At 43.7% G+C, this 17500-nt stretch overlaps 1 protein-coding gene across 1 annotated transcript in view; it reads right to left on the minus strand.

Annotated features, from left to right (window-relative positions):
* Positions 1–17500, minus strand: part of LOC143037164 (venom phosphodiesterase-like) — a 43166-nt gene that overhangs the window by 1880 nt on the left and 23786 nt on the right. Inside the window, exons 3-14 of the mRNA XM_076205282.1 lie at positions 17130–17282; positions 16196–16327; positions 14592–14702; positions 13761–13868; positions 13179–13410; positions 12597–12814; positions 11456–11641; positions 10090–10411; positions 9297–9479; positions 7940–8144; positions 6434–6581; positions 1–956 (exon numbers count right to left, since the gene is read on the minus strand). The exon at positions 1–956 is cut by the window's left edge and continues 1880 nt beyond it. Of these exons, the coding sequence (XP_076061397.1) occupies positions 765–956; positions 6434–6581; positions 7940–8144; positions 9297–9479; positions 10090–10411; positions 11456–11641; positions 12597–12814; positions 13179–13410; positions 13761–13868; positions 14592–14702; positions 16196–16327; positions 17130–17282 (2190 nt within the window). The 3' untranslated portion in view covers positions 1–764. The remainder of the gene's footprint in view (positions 957–6433; positions 6582–7939; positions 8145–9296; positions 9480–10089; positions 10412–11455; positions 11642–12596; positions 12815–13178; positions 13411–13760; positions 13869–14591; positions 14703–16195; positions 16328–17129; positions 17283–17500) is intronic.

The following is a 17500-nucleotide window of genomic DNA, read 5'->3' on the forward strand; positions in this document are numbered from 1 at the left end:
TATAAATGTTGCCCTGGCTAAAGCTATATAGATTTTATTTCATTGAATTATAGATTATTCGTGGATTTAATGGGTTGGGTAATGCTTAACAACACCAGTAACAATTAATATTTTCCTACAAATTCGCACTCAGACCTTTAGGAATAGATAAATCAAGATTCCTGGCACCTGCTAGGGCTGGACCTCACGAATCCTACGAAGTCCCTATATCAAGGCTTCCTCATGACCCGACAGTAACTCATTTATCCCACGTCGCCAGCGACCCCCTTGCTAACACCTTCTTCAGATAGGTATTCATACGGTGGTATTCTTAGAAAAAATCTTTCCTTATATAGATCTTATATAAATCCTTGGAAGGGAAAGATTTATTTAAGGAAATATATTTTTTTAAGAATACCACCGTAAGATTCTTAATGTGGTATTCTTAAAAAAACTTATTCCCTTATATCTTTTTAAGAATATCACCGTAAGATTCTTACGGTGGTATTCTTGAAAAAATTATTCCCTTATATAAATCTTTCCCATCCTATGATTTAGATAAAATTTATATAAAGAAAGAATTTCTTTTTAAAAACCACCGATAGTTCTCCCCGAAGACAACGACACTTCCTGCATCAGAAGACGAACTCGTGGTCTGAAGAGATCCTTAAAATAAGACATAATAAAACTACAGACCGTTAACAAAAAAAAAAAAAAGTTGCAACCGTTACAACCGTTGCTCAACAGAAATAACCGTCACCCAGAGGTCACCAGTCCCTCCGGGTCTACTTCTTGAGACCGAACCAGTCGGTTCGGATGCGGTTGGCCCACGACTCTGAGCCCCAGAGGTTCGAGTGTATGCGGATCTTGAGCCTGGTTTGGTCCTTGTAGGACAAGTGTGGGAAAAGACGAATCCCCGCAATCTTCTCCACGTCGAGGACCTTGGCGCTGTACTCGCGAGCGTACTCGGCCGCTGACTGCAACAGAGAAGAGAGGTTAGAGTCTGTTCATATCTTCTTATCGTCTGTTTCTACAGTTCTGTCTTTCACAGTAGGTTAGCAACAGAGAAGAGAGGTTAGAGTCTGTTATTATAGTTCTGCCTTTCACAGTAGGTTAGCAACAGAGAAGAGAGGTTAGACTCTGTTCTTACAGTTCTGCCTTTTACAGTAGATTAGCAACAGAGAAGAGAGATTAGAGTCTATTCTTATCTTATTATCTTCTGTCTTTCACAGTAGGTTATAAGTCTAAATTTAAATTCCTTCTCACTGTGACCCCTCCTCGTGACATATTCCCTTGCCTCCTATATTCTTGACTTACTCATCCATATATTCCACGTGCCATGGCGATTCTTCTAAGTACTTCAAAGAAGGTTAGGCTAAATCAGGTTAGGTTAGTGCAGTGGCTGTGAAGAGATCCTTTGGGGAATAATTCTACTTTTGACTTTATATTGGCAAAACCTGCCGTCAAGAGTCCAAGTCGGTAACAAAAGACATAAACTCGTAAGCAAACACATAACCAATCAATACTAAATATATATATATATATATATATATATATATATATATATATATATATATATATATATATATATATATATATATATATATATTATTTATTCACTCACCTGTGTATCAAATTCTATTAATTGCTGTTGTTGTGTTCTAGTATTCATTTATGTTTACCTGCTTCCTGTTATCAAATTTCGATTCACCGCGTACATCAAATACCTTAAACAATTCAACTTAGCCCACATAAATAATATAATTACCTGTATGCCGCCTTCACCGAACTCACTCCTATCAGGAGGCCACGACTGTGACCCTTACAGAAGAGTTTGTATCGTGAAATGGAACGAACCATGACCTGGGTCCTACTCGATGGCAGCAGGGTTCGAACCCCCGTCACCTCGGCCGCCGCCGCAAGTGCTGACGCTCCAACCCGCTTGACCAGCGAAAAGTTGAATACGTGGAAGGGGAAAATTATTTTCCTATCATGTGGGTCTCAATCGTTTGAGAAATGGCTCAGGATAGGGTCCAAGTTTGTAAGGAAATCGTCTATTATTTTTTTAAAGAATATCTGATGGTTCAGTAGTAGTGTTAGATTTTTTTAAGAAAAAGATTTAGAAGATTTTTTTCTTCGAATGAAATTGTTTTCAAAAACAAATCATGGATACCGTGACGAATTTGCGAGCACATGGTCGTGAGTTCGATTCCTGGGACCCGCTGCGTGCTTCTTGCGTTGGTTCCCGAAACCCCTGGCCAGGCGGGGAGGTGACCCCAACATCGGCCTAAAAAATCAAGAGGTTTACCGCAACTGACAACCCTTGCCCTATCAGGGGTTTCTCACTTCCCATCTCATGGAAGTGCTATGGTTAGTGCGGCACTGCTTCTGACCCAGGGCAGTGGACAAGATGCAGGGATGACCCGTCATCCAGGAGGTGCCAAGATAAGAAGGAGGGAAGAGGGTAGAGGGGAGTGGAGTATGCAGGGGAGGGAATGGGTGGGAGTGGTTTCTATGCCTTTGTCTTTTGGCTACCTCCCTTGTAAGGGGAAAAAAACTTTGGTATATGCATGTATGTATGTGTGTGTGTATGTATGTATGTATGTATGTATGTATGTGTGTGTGTATGTATGTATGTATGTGTGTATGTATGTATGTGTGTGTGTATGTATGTATGTATGTTATGGTTAGTTGAAAAACGATTAAAACCACTCAGTTTGATTCCGGAGGGCAATTTCTTCTCTACGATTTGTTATTGAAAATAAATTTACTTTCTTTAGAACGAAAATTCCCCTCAAGAATGAAACAAATTAATGTGAGACTCTATCATAGTCCGCAAATAGAAAATTATCGAAATTACAATGGAGATTGGAAATGGAGAGAGTGAGTGGTTTGAAGTAAAGGTGGGACTTCGTCAAGGATGCGTTATGTCGCCCTGGCTGTTCAACTTATACATGGATGGGGTGGTGCGAGAGGTGAATGCTAGGGTAGTGAGTCAGGGATTGGAGATGGTTAAAGAAAATGGAGAAAAGTGGGAGGTGAGCCAGCTGTTGTTTGCGGACGACACTGCGCTTGTGGCAGGGTCAGAGGAGGGATTGAGGAAGCTGGTGGCAGAGTTTGGGAGAGTATGTGATAGAAGAAAGCTAAAGATAAATGTGGGTAAAAGTAAGGTGATGAGATGTACAAGGGGTGAAAGTGGCAGTAGACTGGAAGTGAACATTAAGGGAGAGCGACTGGAGGAAGTGGATAGTTTTAGATACTTGGGTGCAAGTGTAGCAGGAAAAGGTGGAGTGAAGGTGGAGGAAGAATGTAGATTAAGAGAAGCGAGTGAATGCCTTGGTGGTTTAAAGAGTGTAATGAGAAATAGACATTTGGGAATGGATGCGAAGAGGAGACTGTATGAAGGAGTGATTGTGCCAACAGCACTGTATGGGGCAGAAACGTGGAACATAAGAGAAGAAGAGAGAAGGAGTTTGAATGTGTTTGAGATGAGGTGTCTGAGAAGTATGGTGGGGGTTACTAGGCTAGATAGAGTGAGAAATGAGGAGGTGAGGAGGAGAACAGGGGTGAAAAAGGATTTGGGAGATAGGGTTGATGAAAGAATATTAGGATGGTTTGGACACATGGAAAGAATGAGTGAAGAAAGACTAGTAAAAGAGGTATGGAAGGCAGATGTGGAGGGAGTGAACATGAGGGGACGTCCTAGGATGAGGTGGATGGATGGGGTGAAGGGGGCTTTGGGGAAGAGGGGAATGTCTGTTGAGGAAGGAAGGGAGAGGACGGAAGACAGAGGTGAGTGGAGAATGGTTGTATATGGATGATGTTGTGACTGCATGAGGAGGAATGGGCGGGGGGGGTGGGGGGTGGGGTAGTATGTGTGAGTAAATTTTGACGCAGCCCGAAGGGATTTCTCCCCGTCCTCTCCTTATATGCAAAGGGGGACGGAGAGGGGGGGTCGCCGATTAAATGAAGCGGCCTTGTTGTGGATGTACTGTGTCTTGCGACACTGCTTCTGACCCAGGGTGGTGGGCAGGGTGCAGGGATGACCCGTCATCCAGGAGGTGCTCAGATGAGAGGAAGGGTGGGAGGGGTGTGGAGTGTATTTAGGGATGAAATGGGTGGGAGTGTTTTTATGCCTTTCCCTTTTTGGCTACCTCCCTTGGAAGGGGGAAAAAGCCTTGGTATATGTATGTATGTATGTACAATGGAAGGGAGCTATTGGAAGCTCCCTGGCTGAGCGGGTTAGGGCGTCGTTACTTGCGGCGAAAGTTGAGAGGGATGGCGGTTCGAATCCTGCCATCGACGAAGTTGAACCAAAGGCATGGTTTATTAAATTCCACGCCTATAAGGTCCTCTGTAAGGGGCACCGTCTTAGCCTTCCGATGGGAGGAGTTTGTGGCGTTAAACCCAAACATTAGAGGAGTATCTTTAAGATTTCAGTCCACTATTAGTCCCCATTTAGGACTCCTAAAGTAACGGAGGGAAGTTGAATTATATAAATATTTCATTTCTTCTCCATGAATATAGGAAATTACTTTTTTTTTCAAATACCATCGAGTATGGAAGTTTCAACGCTCTGTTTTGGTAAATAGCAATCTAAATATGAATAAGTGATTTCGATGAAATAAAAGATAGTAATCCAGAAGCTGCGGTTACTAAACCTCTGCGAGTGTTTTCTTTATTTTTATTGTGCAATCAATTTTTGTAAATGAAATAAATCGGTGCATAATATCCAGATGTTGTAGTCACCCCATTTTTTAAGTTCTCTGTAATGCATCTACCGTTTTCTTTCTTATTTGCGGGGTATAAATAATGCAATGGTATCAATTTAGTGTAAGACAAACTTTCTTAGAAGAATTCCATATATTATCCATAACCGCAAAAAATATAAACAACAAATTTCAATTTGATTAATAAAAAATACTGTAATTAATTTGACTAACAGAAAGCTGGTATATGAGAGTTTCTCTTATTATCAAGGATCGAGTAAGTTGCTACACCATTGCCACGGAAGTGAATGACATAGCCAGGTGACAATCGAAACAAAACAAAAAGGAATTAATTGAGAGAGGTCATGACCTCTTTGTTACCTAAATGGTTTCATGTATAAAAATTAATAATGAAAGAAAAGGTATCACCAGGTATGGAAGGGACGAGCACCAACTATGATTTCTTAACCATATGTTATTACTCTTGAACGTCTCGCATTCATAGCATCGTTTTCTTTTATCTTTTCAATTCTACGGCATACAGTTGATTTCAACAACTTAAGAGAGGTAAGAAATGAATATTAATCCGAAACCTAACCTAACCTAACCTAACCTACATAACCTAATCTAACCTGACCTGACCTAACCTAACTAACTAACCTAACCTAACCTAACCTAACCTGACCTGACCTGACCTGACCTGACCTGACCTGACCTGACCTAACCTAACCTAACCTATATTAAAAATTCTGCATGTTGTAAAATGGAAAAGACCCGTTTTCTTTAATGTTCTTTCGTCTTATATGACGTCGACCCTTTGAAATGCGGAGACCATGAGTCACATGACTCGAGTATGTCACATAGATGACAAAGTATGTGGACAGAGGACCTCTCGGTCTATGACGATGACGAGTACAGAAAAAGAATATGACATAAACACTCAGCCACCTTGATCGCTATCTTCAAGGAACTATGACTTCAGTGCATTTATATTACGTCGCATATAACCAGCGCTTCCTTCCTAGAGGACAATACAGCGCCTAAGAGTTCACGAAAGAAATGTTTAAGAAAGGCAGCAGCAGAGCCCTTGCACGGCACTTTTTCCGGAGCAAAGTGCCTCCCCCCGGGTTAAAGTTCTCGGTGACGCCGCCACCCCTCCTCCCCCATCAACACTTTCCATTTCCACCATCCCTTACAGCCTGTTTTTAGCTATCGGCTTGCAAAATAATTAAACAGATTTTAAAAATTGTATTTAATGTCCTTATTGCAGAGAGGATAAGGGGGGGGGAAAATATTTCATATTCTGCTTAAAAGTGGCAGTTTGCCGACAAGCTTGCCGAGATAAACACCATATGAGGACGGAGCCTTTATTTGTACGACGTTTCGCTTACTTGAAAAAGCTGTAATAAGCGAAACGTCGTACAAATAAAGGCTCCGTCCTCATATAGTGTTTATCTAGTCAATTTCATATTCTGTTAACTCTAACGCAAAATTCGTATAAATTACGGTGAAATACTCAGGGCTCCTTTGACCTTCTTTTTATTACAATTATTTTGTCAGCCTTGTGAGCGGCACATCCAGACTAGAATTGCCGCACCCCCCTAAATGTTCCGCCCCAGGGCATATGCCCCCCCTGTCCCCCCCTCCCCCAATGTGGTGAGGGTCCTGGGCAGCAGAAAAGAGGGATCGTGAAAGTGACCAATATTCCTTTTCGTGTACCTTCGAGTAGACTTGCGAGTACTTACTTGACAGTTGGTGACGGGCGTGTACTGCGGGTAGATGAAAGCCATTGAATCGAGCGAGTAGACGGGGCAGTTGATCGGTCGGGACACGTATTCGGCGCACCGGGTCACCACCATGAACATGTGAGTGGGTACCACCAAGTTATGCTTTCTGTGATGGAAGGATAAAAATAAATAGATAACAGGAGATGGAGAGAGAGAGAGAGAGAGAGAGAGAGAGAGAGAGAGAGAGAGAGAGAGAGAGAGGGAATTGACAACATCAAAAGTGACAAAATTTCCACATTGAATGAGAATCAGACAAGAAACAATGGTCTCAAACTGTCCGGAAATAGATTCAATTTGGAAGTAGGTAGAAACAACTTTGCCAACCGTGTAGTTAATGAATGGAATAAACTTCCTGCACAGGTAGTGCAATGTAGTTCAGTTCGAAGCTTTAAGAATCATTTAGATAAATACCTAAGTAAGATGCTGTAATGATTATAATTTATCTTATATTATTTGTTTTTGTTTTGTTATCATTTGTCTGTCTGATTTTCATTTACTATTAGTTATATGTCAATTTATCATTATTTGCTATTTACCTGTTTGTTTATTATTTAACTATACCTATGCATTTATTTGTGTATTTTATTTGTTATTTACATTATTATAGTTTATATTTATTGTTTTATTATTGATATGATTTTTTTTTCGCATCCGACCTAGATATGGATCAAAAGGTCTCCTGTCGGCATGCTCCGCCTTTGTAATCCTTTGTAATCCTTTGAGAGATTACCACATGCGCCATGGCTTGGATCATGTAGACATGTACTGTATCACGTAGAAATATGAAAAATGTGTCATTTGACACTATCACGTAGAAATGTGTCACTCTCCACCGTATTGTTTAACTTGAAACTACATAACATTATGATATGTATCGGTGTCACATGACACTGTCATGCAGAAATGTGGCACTATATCACATGTATCTGTCTGCCTGTGTCTGTCTGTCTGTCTATGTGCCGGGTAAGTGAAATTGCCTTGCGTTCGCATGAACAAACTATGTAAAGAGCTCCTCAGATTGAATACGACTGTGTTACAGTTTTGCGAGTATCAAGTACCAAATGCTTGATAAAGTTGTAACAAGCACTAATAAAGTCTCCGTCCTCATTTTTGGTGTTTATTTTGATAGGCTTGTCGACAACTGCCAATTTCTTACATAAGGTCCAAGGCGAAGACCCTTTGACTCACCTGAACTGCCTTAGGTCGTCAGCGAAGTTGTCCCCGTCGAAGTAGAAGACGGGCTCCATGATAATGTTGAGGGACCTATACTTGTCGACAAATGTCAATTTCTTACACAAGGCTCAAGACGAAGACCCCTTGACTCACCTGAACTGCCTTAGGTCGTCAGCGAAGTTGTCCCCGTCGAAGTAGAAGACGGGCTCCATGATAATGTTGAGGGACCTATACTTGTCGACAAATGTCAATTTCTTACACAAGGCTCAAGACGAAGACCCCTTGACTCACCTGAACTGCCTTAGGTCGTCAGCGAAGTTGTCCCCGTCGAAGTCAAAGACGGGCCCCATGATGACGTTGAGGGACCCATACTGGGCGTGCCAACCCTTGACCATGTGCAGGAGCTCCGTCCACCGTTTCTGTAGCTGCCCCGTCATGGGGACGGCGTTGGAGATGAGGAACGGAAGGCGGGCGTCCTTACTGTGCGCCGAAAACACTGTAGAAAGCATCACGGTTTTATTTCGAGAAGACCGAGATTGTTTTTTTTTTTTCTTTCTTTTTTTTAACAAATTTAAAAGAACGGCAAAATGGCCGAACAGGAACAAGATTAAAACTTTGCGGAAGGGCGTTCAAGAGAAATCTTAGACAAGTTCTTAACTTTTATCATTTTCTTGGTTTGTTTTAGTTATCTATCTAAAACACGCATATCAGTGAAAATTCTAATCCATGGGGAAATTGACTGTTGTCTGTGTTGTATTAATGTGGGTCTGTTTCTATATCACTGGCTAGTAGAAGAGGAACAAGGCCAAGAGGGAGACCCGGGTAAAATGGAAGGATGGAGTCGGGGAAGCAATAGAAAGGAGAGGAGAGACAACGGATACGATAGAAGATGAAGAGAGGGACAGAGATCGATGCCCAATGGAGAAACTTTGCGAGGCATCACAACTGACAGGGCAACTGCCCTAACTGGAGTATGGTGAGAAGGTGAGAAGGATAGTAGAAGAGAAGCTGTCGCTGGGTATCAGCGGGAAAATTGTAATTGAAGTTTATCGAGAAAGATCTTGAGCTATTATGGAGATCGGGCGCCAGCCCTTCGGGGTTGTAGTTCCAGATACGGATAAGTGTGTTGATTGGGTTTGGAAACGAGCAACGGGGAGATGACCCTCTCCGAGGCCGTCTCGACCGCAGGACCACCACAAACAGGCACCCGTTGTTGTTTTCGTTTCCTAGACTGTCTGGCCGAGGAGTTCCGTCTCTCTGAGGAATACCACGCCTGGAACGGGGTTTCCCCCACAAATCCCTTATAGAGTGTATATTGTGTTGTTGGCGTGCGCGTACAATGCAGCCCTGGTGTGGCGGTGGTGTCTACGTCGTGAGACCACCACCCCAACCCCAAGAGTCGGGGACCAAACGGCCACGAGATGCCCTTGCGCACCACAAGGTGACAGAGATCCTTGGGAGCATCATCGGTTACCCGGGCAAGTACCACAGGCACCCGTCCTCAGTCTCTCCGTCAAGACTTCCCTCACGGTATGGAGAAGGTTTACTCTAGGAAACGCTTTGCTGCATTTGACCCAGTCACCTATGCCCTGTGTGCTGTATATATGAAACATGATTGACCCGCTAGGGCAGGAGGGACGATACTCACGGGGATTGAAGAGGGGTACCCTGCTGACGTCGAGGGGGGCGACATCGACGTAGTCGGTGCACTTCGGGGTGCTCAGTTCGTCCAGTCGCACGTCGCTCATCCACTTGGCCGGGTACGACCCCTGTGGCGACTCCAGTAGGGTGAACGAGGTCAGAAGAGGCAGTTTCAGGTCACGCGAGAAGACTGCAAAGGGAAACAAGCCTGGGGTTAGTTGGCTGGGCCACATACATATATATCTAACACGCGCACTCGCGCAGACACACACGCGCGCACGCGCACACATGCGCATACACACATGATCGCTGCCGGCACTACAGCGGTCCAAGTTTGAACCCCCCCCCCGGGGGTTGAAATGAATTCAGTATCGCTGCGCTGCGAGTCGTTACTCCAACTCTCGTGGGCGGGGAGTAGTGGGTGGGTGTGCGTGTAAGGTCACAGCATTACCCATAGATCGGTTATATATGAGTTCTGAGCTCTCTTCCGGGAGGGAAATAGCTGTTGATCACGAGTCAAACACGTGATCCAAGACCATGGTGAACCATGGTGAATCCGAGGGTAGGTATGATAAACTGGAGACTAGGAGACGGGACGCAACGAGCGTGGTTCTTTTCCTGTATATTACAATTAGGTACACACACACACACACACACACACAAAAGAGAGAGAGAGAGAGAGAGAGAGAGAGAGAGAGAGAGAGAGAGAGAGAGAGAGAGAGAGAGATAGTTGTGGTCAGTAGAGTTCCATGCACTCTTGAACCAGTCACAGAAAACCTGAGGAGGTTCACCCAACGTACAGGTCATGTGGTCGAGATGGGCCAGAGAGACAGTGCTGCGATCGAGGCTCCCGAGCTGAGGGGCACCCCAGGGCATGTGGGCCGAGGCGAAGGCGAGCGAGTTGGTCTCGGCGAGGGAGAGGGGCTTCGTCCAGGAGAGGTCGTCATCGTCGTCGCCGTAGCAGTTGCTGCTCTCCAAGAGGTCCTCCAGTTCATCCTCCTGGGGAAGCCGGGTCAGTGGGGGCACATACTCCTGCGTAGAAGGATGGAGGTTACTACACATAAGAACTCCCCTAAACTGACTAAACTCACCTGACCTGAGCCAGTATAGATTCAAATCAAATCAAATCGGCCATCCTGAGTCCACTGATGAACAAAGGCCTCCTTCATAGCATTCCATGATTCACGCGACCGCGCCAACCTTTGCCACGTCACTCCTGAAAACTTCTCGACTTCGTCTCTCCACCTTCCGTCTGGTCTCCCTCTTCCACGCTCCCCATCTTGCGGCGTCCACTTAGTAACACACTTGCTCAATCGCTCATTAGTCGTCTGCACTATCTTACCTGCCCAATTTCACGATTAGGATAGTCTAATTGAGGTGTTTGCTTAATCCTTTACTATGCAAGGGACTCTTTTTGGGGTTAACCAAAACAGAATCCTTGAAAGCTTCAAGTTCGATACAGTGAAGGTTTGACGTATTTGCGACAGGGGCATTATTTTAGAATGTTATTGGGTCTGTTTCATCACCGATAACCTTCATTACAAGGCAACCCTTCTTCCTCATAAATACAACCACTCTCCACTCACACTCATCGCTTGCCATCTCCCGTTCTTGATCGACAGACATTCCCCCATATACACAAAGCCCCCTTCAGTCAATATGTCCATCCCATTCTCGGTCATTACCTCTGCATTTCACACTCTCCATGTTAGTCTTTCTTCATCCTCTTTTTCTATATTCGCAAACCACGTCTGTATTTTTATCATTCCTGTCTGATAGCTCTTTCCTCACTCCCCTCCTAATTTCTCACTCGATCCACCATTGTAACCCATACCTTACTTTTTGATACTTTGTCTTGAGTACAGATTCTTCGTTTCTACTTTCTTTAGATTCCATTTATCTGCCTTCATACATTATGGTAGGCACAAGAACTCCTTTGTATACTTTTACCTTTGCATTCATCCCCAGATTCCTATTTTTTATGACACTTTTCTTTCCCCACTCTTGCTAATAACAAAAATAATAACGATAATAATAATAGTAATGATAACAACAACAACAATAATGATAACAACAATAATAATGATAAAAATAATGATAATGATTATAACAATTATAATGGTAAACAGCACAACAACGGTCAGGAAGAAGTAGCATCTCACTCACCAAGGGCGGGAGCACAGGCGACGGTGGCGGGTTCTTCAGAAGGTGGTTGAGGGCACCCACAGTCCCATTGTTGGGTGCTGGCCGAACTCCCGTCAGAAGGCACATGAGATTGTAAAGTTCGATGTTCTGGAAGGTCTCCACCTCCACGCCGGACTTGAAGGCGGGGCCGAATCCCAAGAAGAGCGCCTGCGGAGGAACGCAGGAGTCTTTGAAATATGATGGAAACAGGATAAGGATCTTAACTGACGGAGACCTGAAGGATCCATCATGGGGTCTCTCAAGGACCGGAGTTAGCAAACGTTTGCGGTCGTTAGAAAATATCCCGTAATGTTTTGGAATCACATCTTTCTTTTCTAATTCGACTCCGCATGTTACTGCCGCAATCATGTTGGATAGTATTTACAACGGTCATAGAAATTAGATGAGTTCGAGATTTGCACGATTACTGATATAACAGTATTTTTAATTCAAACTGCCCTATGGTCAACTTAGTGGGAGTGACGACTTGACGTCATCGTAGTGCCATTAAAATAAAATCTTAATTTGAAGTTTAGATTATTTTAAAATCAAAACACGTTTCAAACTGATATTCTGATATTTCAGATAAAGTTCAAATATTTTGAATTGGCATACACATTCTAAATTGTACTTCTGTAGCTCTAATTTCATATCATTCTTGAATATAAATTCAACCAATCTAAATGAAAGCTGAAAACTTTTTACGCCTGAAGCATTTGACCTGATCTGGCATTTCACTATGTACAACAAGACCAGCACACTGCCACCTTACATTCATGGACTGAGTTAATGGATCTTAATGATGCCAATTGTCACCCCAGAAAGCCCACATGAAGAACTGTCACCCCATATGCCAAATATCAACAGTGGAATAAAGATTAGGTTATGTTAGTTAGGTTAGGTTAGGTTAGGTTACGTTACCTTACGTTACGTTACGTTAGGTTGAATGAAGGTTATGATTATAGTCATCAACTTATACAAAAGACGAATCGTAAAACCAGGATGGCTCTCACATGAAGAATTGTCACCCTAGGATAGCCCATATAAAGAAATGTCACCCTGTCGAAGTCTGGGGTGACGATTCTTCATGTGATCCCTGCCTTTGACTTCGTCTCTGCCTTACATTCATGGAGGCGAAGTAGTTGTCGTAGCCATGATCGCCATTGTCGGCCTTGAAGGTCCTGTCGGCTCCGACGGAGTACCCGGCGTTGAGGTCAAGGACGAGACTCTCCACGCGCCGTTGATTGTTCAAGTGCCAACGAACGGGCATCACCTCCTTCAGGTAGACGCGCATCTCCCGACGACGGCAGGCCAGTGTTCGCGCGATCTGAAGAGTCGTGGCTGAGGAAAAAGAGACGGGAGAAACTCCATGAAGTGAATTAAGTCTCACAAATGAACAAATGATGGAATACCCCCTCCCCCTTTTTTGAGGGGTGGGTGAGGAAGAGAGGACCATAATCGAAGTATAGAAGAAAAGGAAAAAGGAATCTATAAGATATATGATGACCTGTTTCCACTTTAAGTTGTTAAAATCTCTTCAGCACAGTGACGTACTTATGTTCGAATGAGTGTCAGACAATTTTATTCAGCTGGGGGATGGATCTCAAGCCAAATGGAGTCTCGGTCTTCCGAGGCTGTTTGACCAGAGTCCTCCTTTTAGCTTTTTTTTTTTCAAAACAGGTCAAAAACTCACACGAATTCTCACCTGGGTTGCCATCATTCGGCTCAATCCGGCCAAAGATGCCATCGAAGAACCTGGTGGAGTTTTCGATGTTGGGGATGTATTCGTCTAGGTAGATAGCGCGCTGTTGCCCAGCATCGGCCATACCGTGGTCGGCCACCACCAAGAGGTTGATGCAGGGCAGGATCCTCAGATCCATGAGCCTCTTGAGCAGGTTCCCCAGGATGGTATCCGCCTCAGTGATACTCCTCTCCACCTGAAGGAGGAGAGAGGGAGAAAGTGAAAGGGTGACGAAGCTGCCGTGGTGAGGCACAGAGACTGTATCGCCCCTCAAGGGATAGACCGACGGCCCTGCAATGAACTGTCAAGGTTAAACATATTCAACGGGCACCTATGAACGTGGAGGAGTTAACACTCTTTTTACGAAGGGCGGGGGAAACTCCTTTAGCTGATTAAAAACACATTGAGGCAGCTAGAATAGGTCAATTAAGGTAAAAACACAGCGTAAGGGCTACGACCAAATGTTTGGGCTTTCGGAATTTAAGAGTTCCAGGGTTCCCGAAACCTCATGGGATTCCGGATCCCTCAGGAGTCGGAGAGTCTCACCTCGGGGGAATTGGGGCCGAAGTCGTGCCCAGCGGTGTCCGGTGCTTCGAGGTAGAGTGTCACGAAGGAGGGACGGGATTCCTTCGGGAGTAGAATCCATTCCAACGTCTGGGAAAGAGCCATGGAGGAAGGTCGAAGATTTTTGTTTTTAATATTATTATTATTAATGTTATTATCATTAATGTTATTGTTATTGTTATTATTATTAATGTTATTATTATTGATGGAGGAAGGAAGAGAGGAAGAGTTTAGACGTGTTTGAGATGAAATTCCTGATGGTAGGCTGGATAGAATGAGAAACGAGGAGGTGGGGAGGAGAGCGGGGATGGAAAGGGATGTGTTATTGTTATTTTTGTTGTTATTTCTGTTGTCGTTTCTATAGTATTCTGTTGTTATTGTTGTTGTTTCTATAGTATTCTGTTACTATTATTGTTATTATCGTGATTATTGTTGTTATTGTTGGTATTGTTATTGTTAGTATTGTTATTATTGTTATTGCTGTCATTGTTATTGTTGTTATTGTTATTGTTCTCATTGCTGTTGTTATTGTTATTATCCTTATTGTTGTTTTTGCTGTTTTATTGTTTTATGTTATTGTCGTTGTTGTTATGGTTGTTGTTATTGTTATTATTGTTGCTATTTTTATTGTTGTTATTATTATTGTTAATATTATTACTATTATGATAATTATCATTATTATCATCATCATCATTATTCATCATTATTATTATTAGAAATGCAATTGTTTCAACTCAACATTTAGATAACACAAAATACAGAGTTCAACTAGGTCGGACTTCAAGTAGGGCTTAATTAAGATCTCGCACAAACCTGATTAGCGCGAACTTCGAAAGGCGTGCTCTCGTTGTACGGTTTCCAGTAAGTCGATCGGATGCCCTCGACCTCCGAGCCAGGCCAGAAGTAGGTGGCGGTGATCTTGCCCTGTGGAATCGAGGAGGGAATCAGAGTAAAGATGAGATAGGAGTGGAAGGAGTCAGAAGGGAGTTAGATACAGTTGTGAAGCTTTACACACACACACACACACACACACACACACACACACACACACACACACACACACACACGCACACACACGTACACCCACACACACACTCGATGGCGCGGTTGGTAGAGTTCCCGGCTGTCACTACAGAGGTCCGGGTTCGAATCCCACCCGGGGCTGAAATAATTTCAGTATCGTTGAGATACGAGTTGTTACTCCAACTCTCGTGGGCGGAGAGTTGGGGGAGTGTGTGCGTGTAAGGTCACAGCATTACCCATAGATCGGTCATATACTGTATGAGCTCTGAGCTCTCTTCCGTGAGGGAAATAGCTGTTGATCACGAGTCTAACACGTGACCCAAGACCATGGTAAATCGCACACACACACACACACACACACACACACACACACACGCACGCACGAACGCGCACATATTCACGGCTCGATGGTGTTGTGTGTGTGTGTGTGTGTGTGTGTGTGTGTGTGTGTGTGTGTGTGTGTGTGTGTGTGTGTGTGTGTGTGTGTGTGTGTGTGTGTGTGTGTGTGTGTGTGTGTGTGTGTGTGTGTGTGTGTCTGTGTGTGTGTGTGTCTGTGCGATTCGCCATGGTCTTAGATCACGTTTTGGAGTCGTGATCGTCAGCTATAACCCTCCCGGATGAGAGCTCAGAGCTCGTATGACCGATCTATGGGTAATACTGTGACCTTACACGCACACACACACCCAACTCCCCGCCCACGAGAGTTGGAGTAACACCCCGCAGCGAAGCGATACTGAAATTATTTCAGCCCTGGGTGGAAGTCGAACCCGGACCGCCGTAGTGGCAGGCGAGGACTCTAACCACAGCTCCACTGTGTGTGTGCGCGCGCGTGCGTGTGTGTATAAGGTCACAGGATACCCATAGATCGAGCCATAGATACGCTCTGAGCTCTCATCCGGGAGAGAAATACCCGCCATTCACGATTCCATCACATGATCAAAGAATGTGGTGAATCCCATTTGTAAAATTTTGTTTGTACAATTACATGTGGGGAGTAGGTGGGGGATGGGGGGTGAGGAAGTATGTATGAGAAAAAAAAATTGACGCAGCCCGAAGGGATTTCTCCCAGTCTTGTCCTTTCCATGAGGGGACGGAGAGGGGTGGTCGCCGAATTTATGAAGCGGCCTTGCTGTGGATGTGCTGTGTCTTGCGACACTGCTTCTGACCCAGGGCAGTGGACTGGATGCAGGGATGACCCGTCATCCAGGAGGTGCCAAGATAGGAGGGAGGGAGGAGGATGGAGGGGAGTGGAATATATGGGAAATGAAATGGGTGAGAGTGATTTCTATGCCTTTTTCTTTTTGGCTACCCCCCGTGTAAGGGGGGAAAAGCCTTTGGTATATGTATGTATGTATGTATGTACAATTACATGTACTCTCTGTACATAGCCTCACCTGTCTCTCTATGGTCTTCCAGATCGGCTCTCCGCCCCAGAACTTGGGGTCCTTAGAGAACCGGAACTTGGCCTTGAGGACGGGGTCCCAGAATCCATTGGCGATGATGCCGTGGGACGATGGGTACAGACCCTACGGAGATGGAAGACCGTTATATTTCATAAGGTAAGAGGACATCACAACCAATTCCTGTTCTTTTCTTTTTTTTAGCAAAACAATGCACAGGGTGTTTCAGAAAGTATTAGAAAATGAAACCGAATGTATTTATTATCACGATCCATTCATATTATATATATTTAAAAAACATACTTGTAAAGGAAGGCGAAACTTTAATTCTTGTGTAGTGTTCCATAGCCTTCAGGTGGCAGAGCGTAAGAAACGACATGACGTCACCAGTCTCTGCATTCAAAGTGTGACGTCACATCCTTAATAGTTGCATTTTATTAAACATTTCTATACTTAAATTGTGTGGATTTGTATTTTGTTTCATAAGGAAATTTTGTCATGTTTCATAGGTACGTTTCTATAGTATTCTGATGTACATTATCAAAATGCTATGTACATTGACTAATAATCGACGACGCTTTCTGAACACGATTCCAGGAAAGTAGCTTCTCAACTTCCTTTACACGTATATATTCAAGAAATACAATATGAATTGAACGTGGCAATATATGAACACACGCACATTCAATACAGTTATATATGAATTGGAGTATAAAGTTAAATATATGCCTCGTCGACTGCATTCGCGAGATTACAAAACTCATGCATAATCAAAGTGTCTTGTATAGATTACATTGGAACAAGCTCTAGACGATCTTATTCAGTTATTAGGCGGGTGAAGCCCCATTGTTGAAGTATGATCCTCAGGCGTTTGCCATAGAATCTAAACAATGCGGCATGTTACTGAAAAATGGTGACGCTACGGTACCGTGGCGATGGTGTAGTGGTTGGGGAAAGTTGCTGTTGGGTAGGTGGCTTTCATGTAAGGAGCCGAGACTCCGGAGCGGATGAGGGCCTCAATATTGGGACTTAACCCCCGGTCCAGGTATTCAGCGGAGAAACCGTCCGTTGATATTAGTAGCTGGAATAAGAGCCAAAAATAACAATTATACCATGTCTACATTTAAGTGTTGACCGTCGATTTTAAAATTACTTCCGTAATATATATATGGTGATCATGCTTGGTCTGAGAAAGAACATCTGTGAAGGGATTTCAGAAAAAAAAGACGTTCGTCTAAAGAACAGGGCAAAACATATTCGTCGTATTTTAAATGTTCTTATTTTGAGGGACTAAAGGAC

Source organism: Oratosquilla oratoria, chromosome 21 (genome assembly GCF_046742065.1).
Source record: "Oratosquilla oratoria isolate Oo_2021 chromosome 21, ASM4674206v1, whole genome shotgun sequence".
Lineage (NCBI taxonomy): Eukaryota > Metazoa > Arthropoda > Malacostraca > Stomatopoda > Squillidae > Oratosquilla > Oratosquilla oratoria.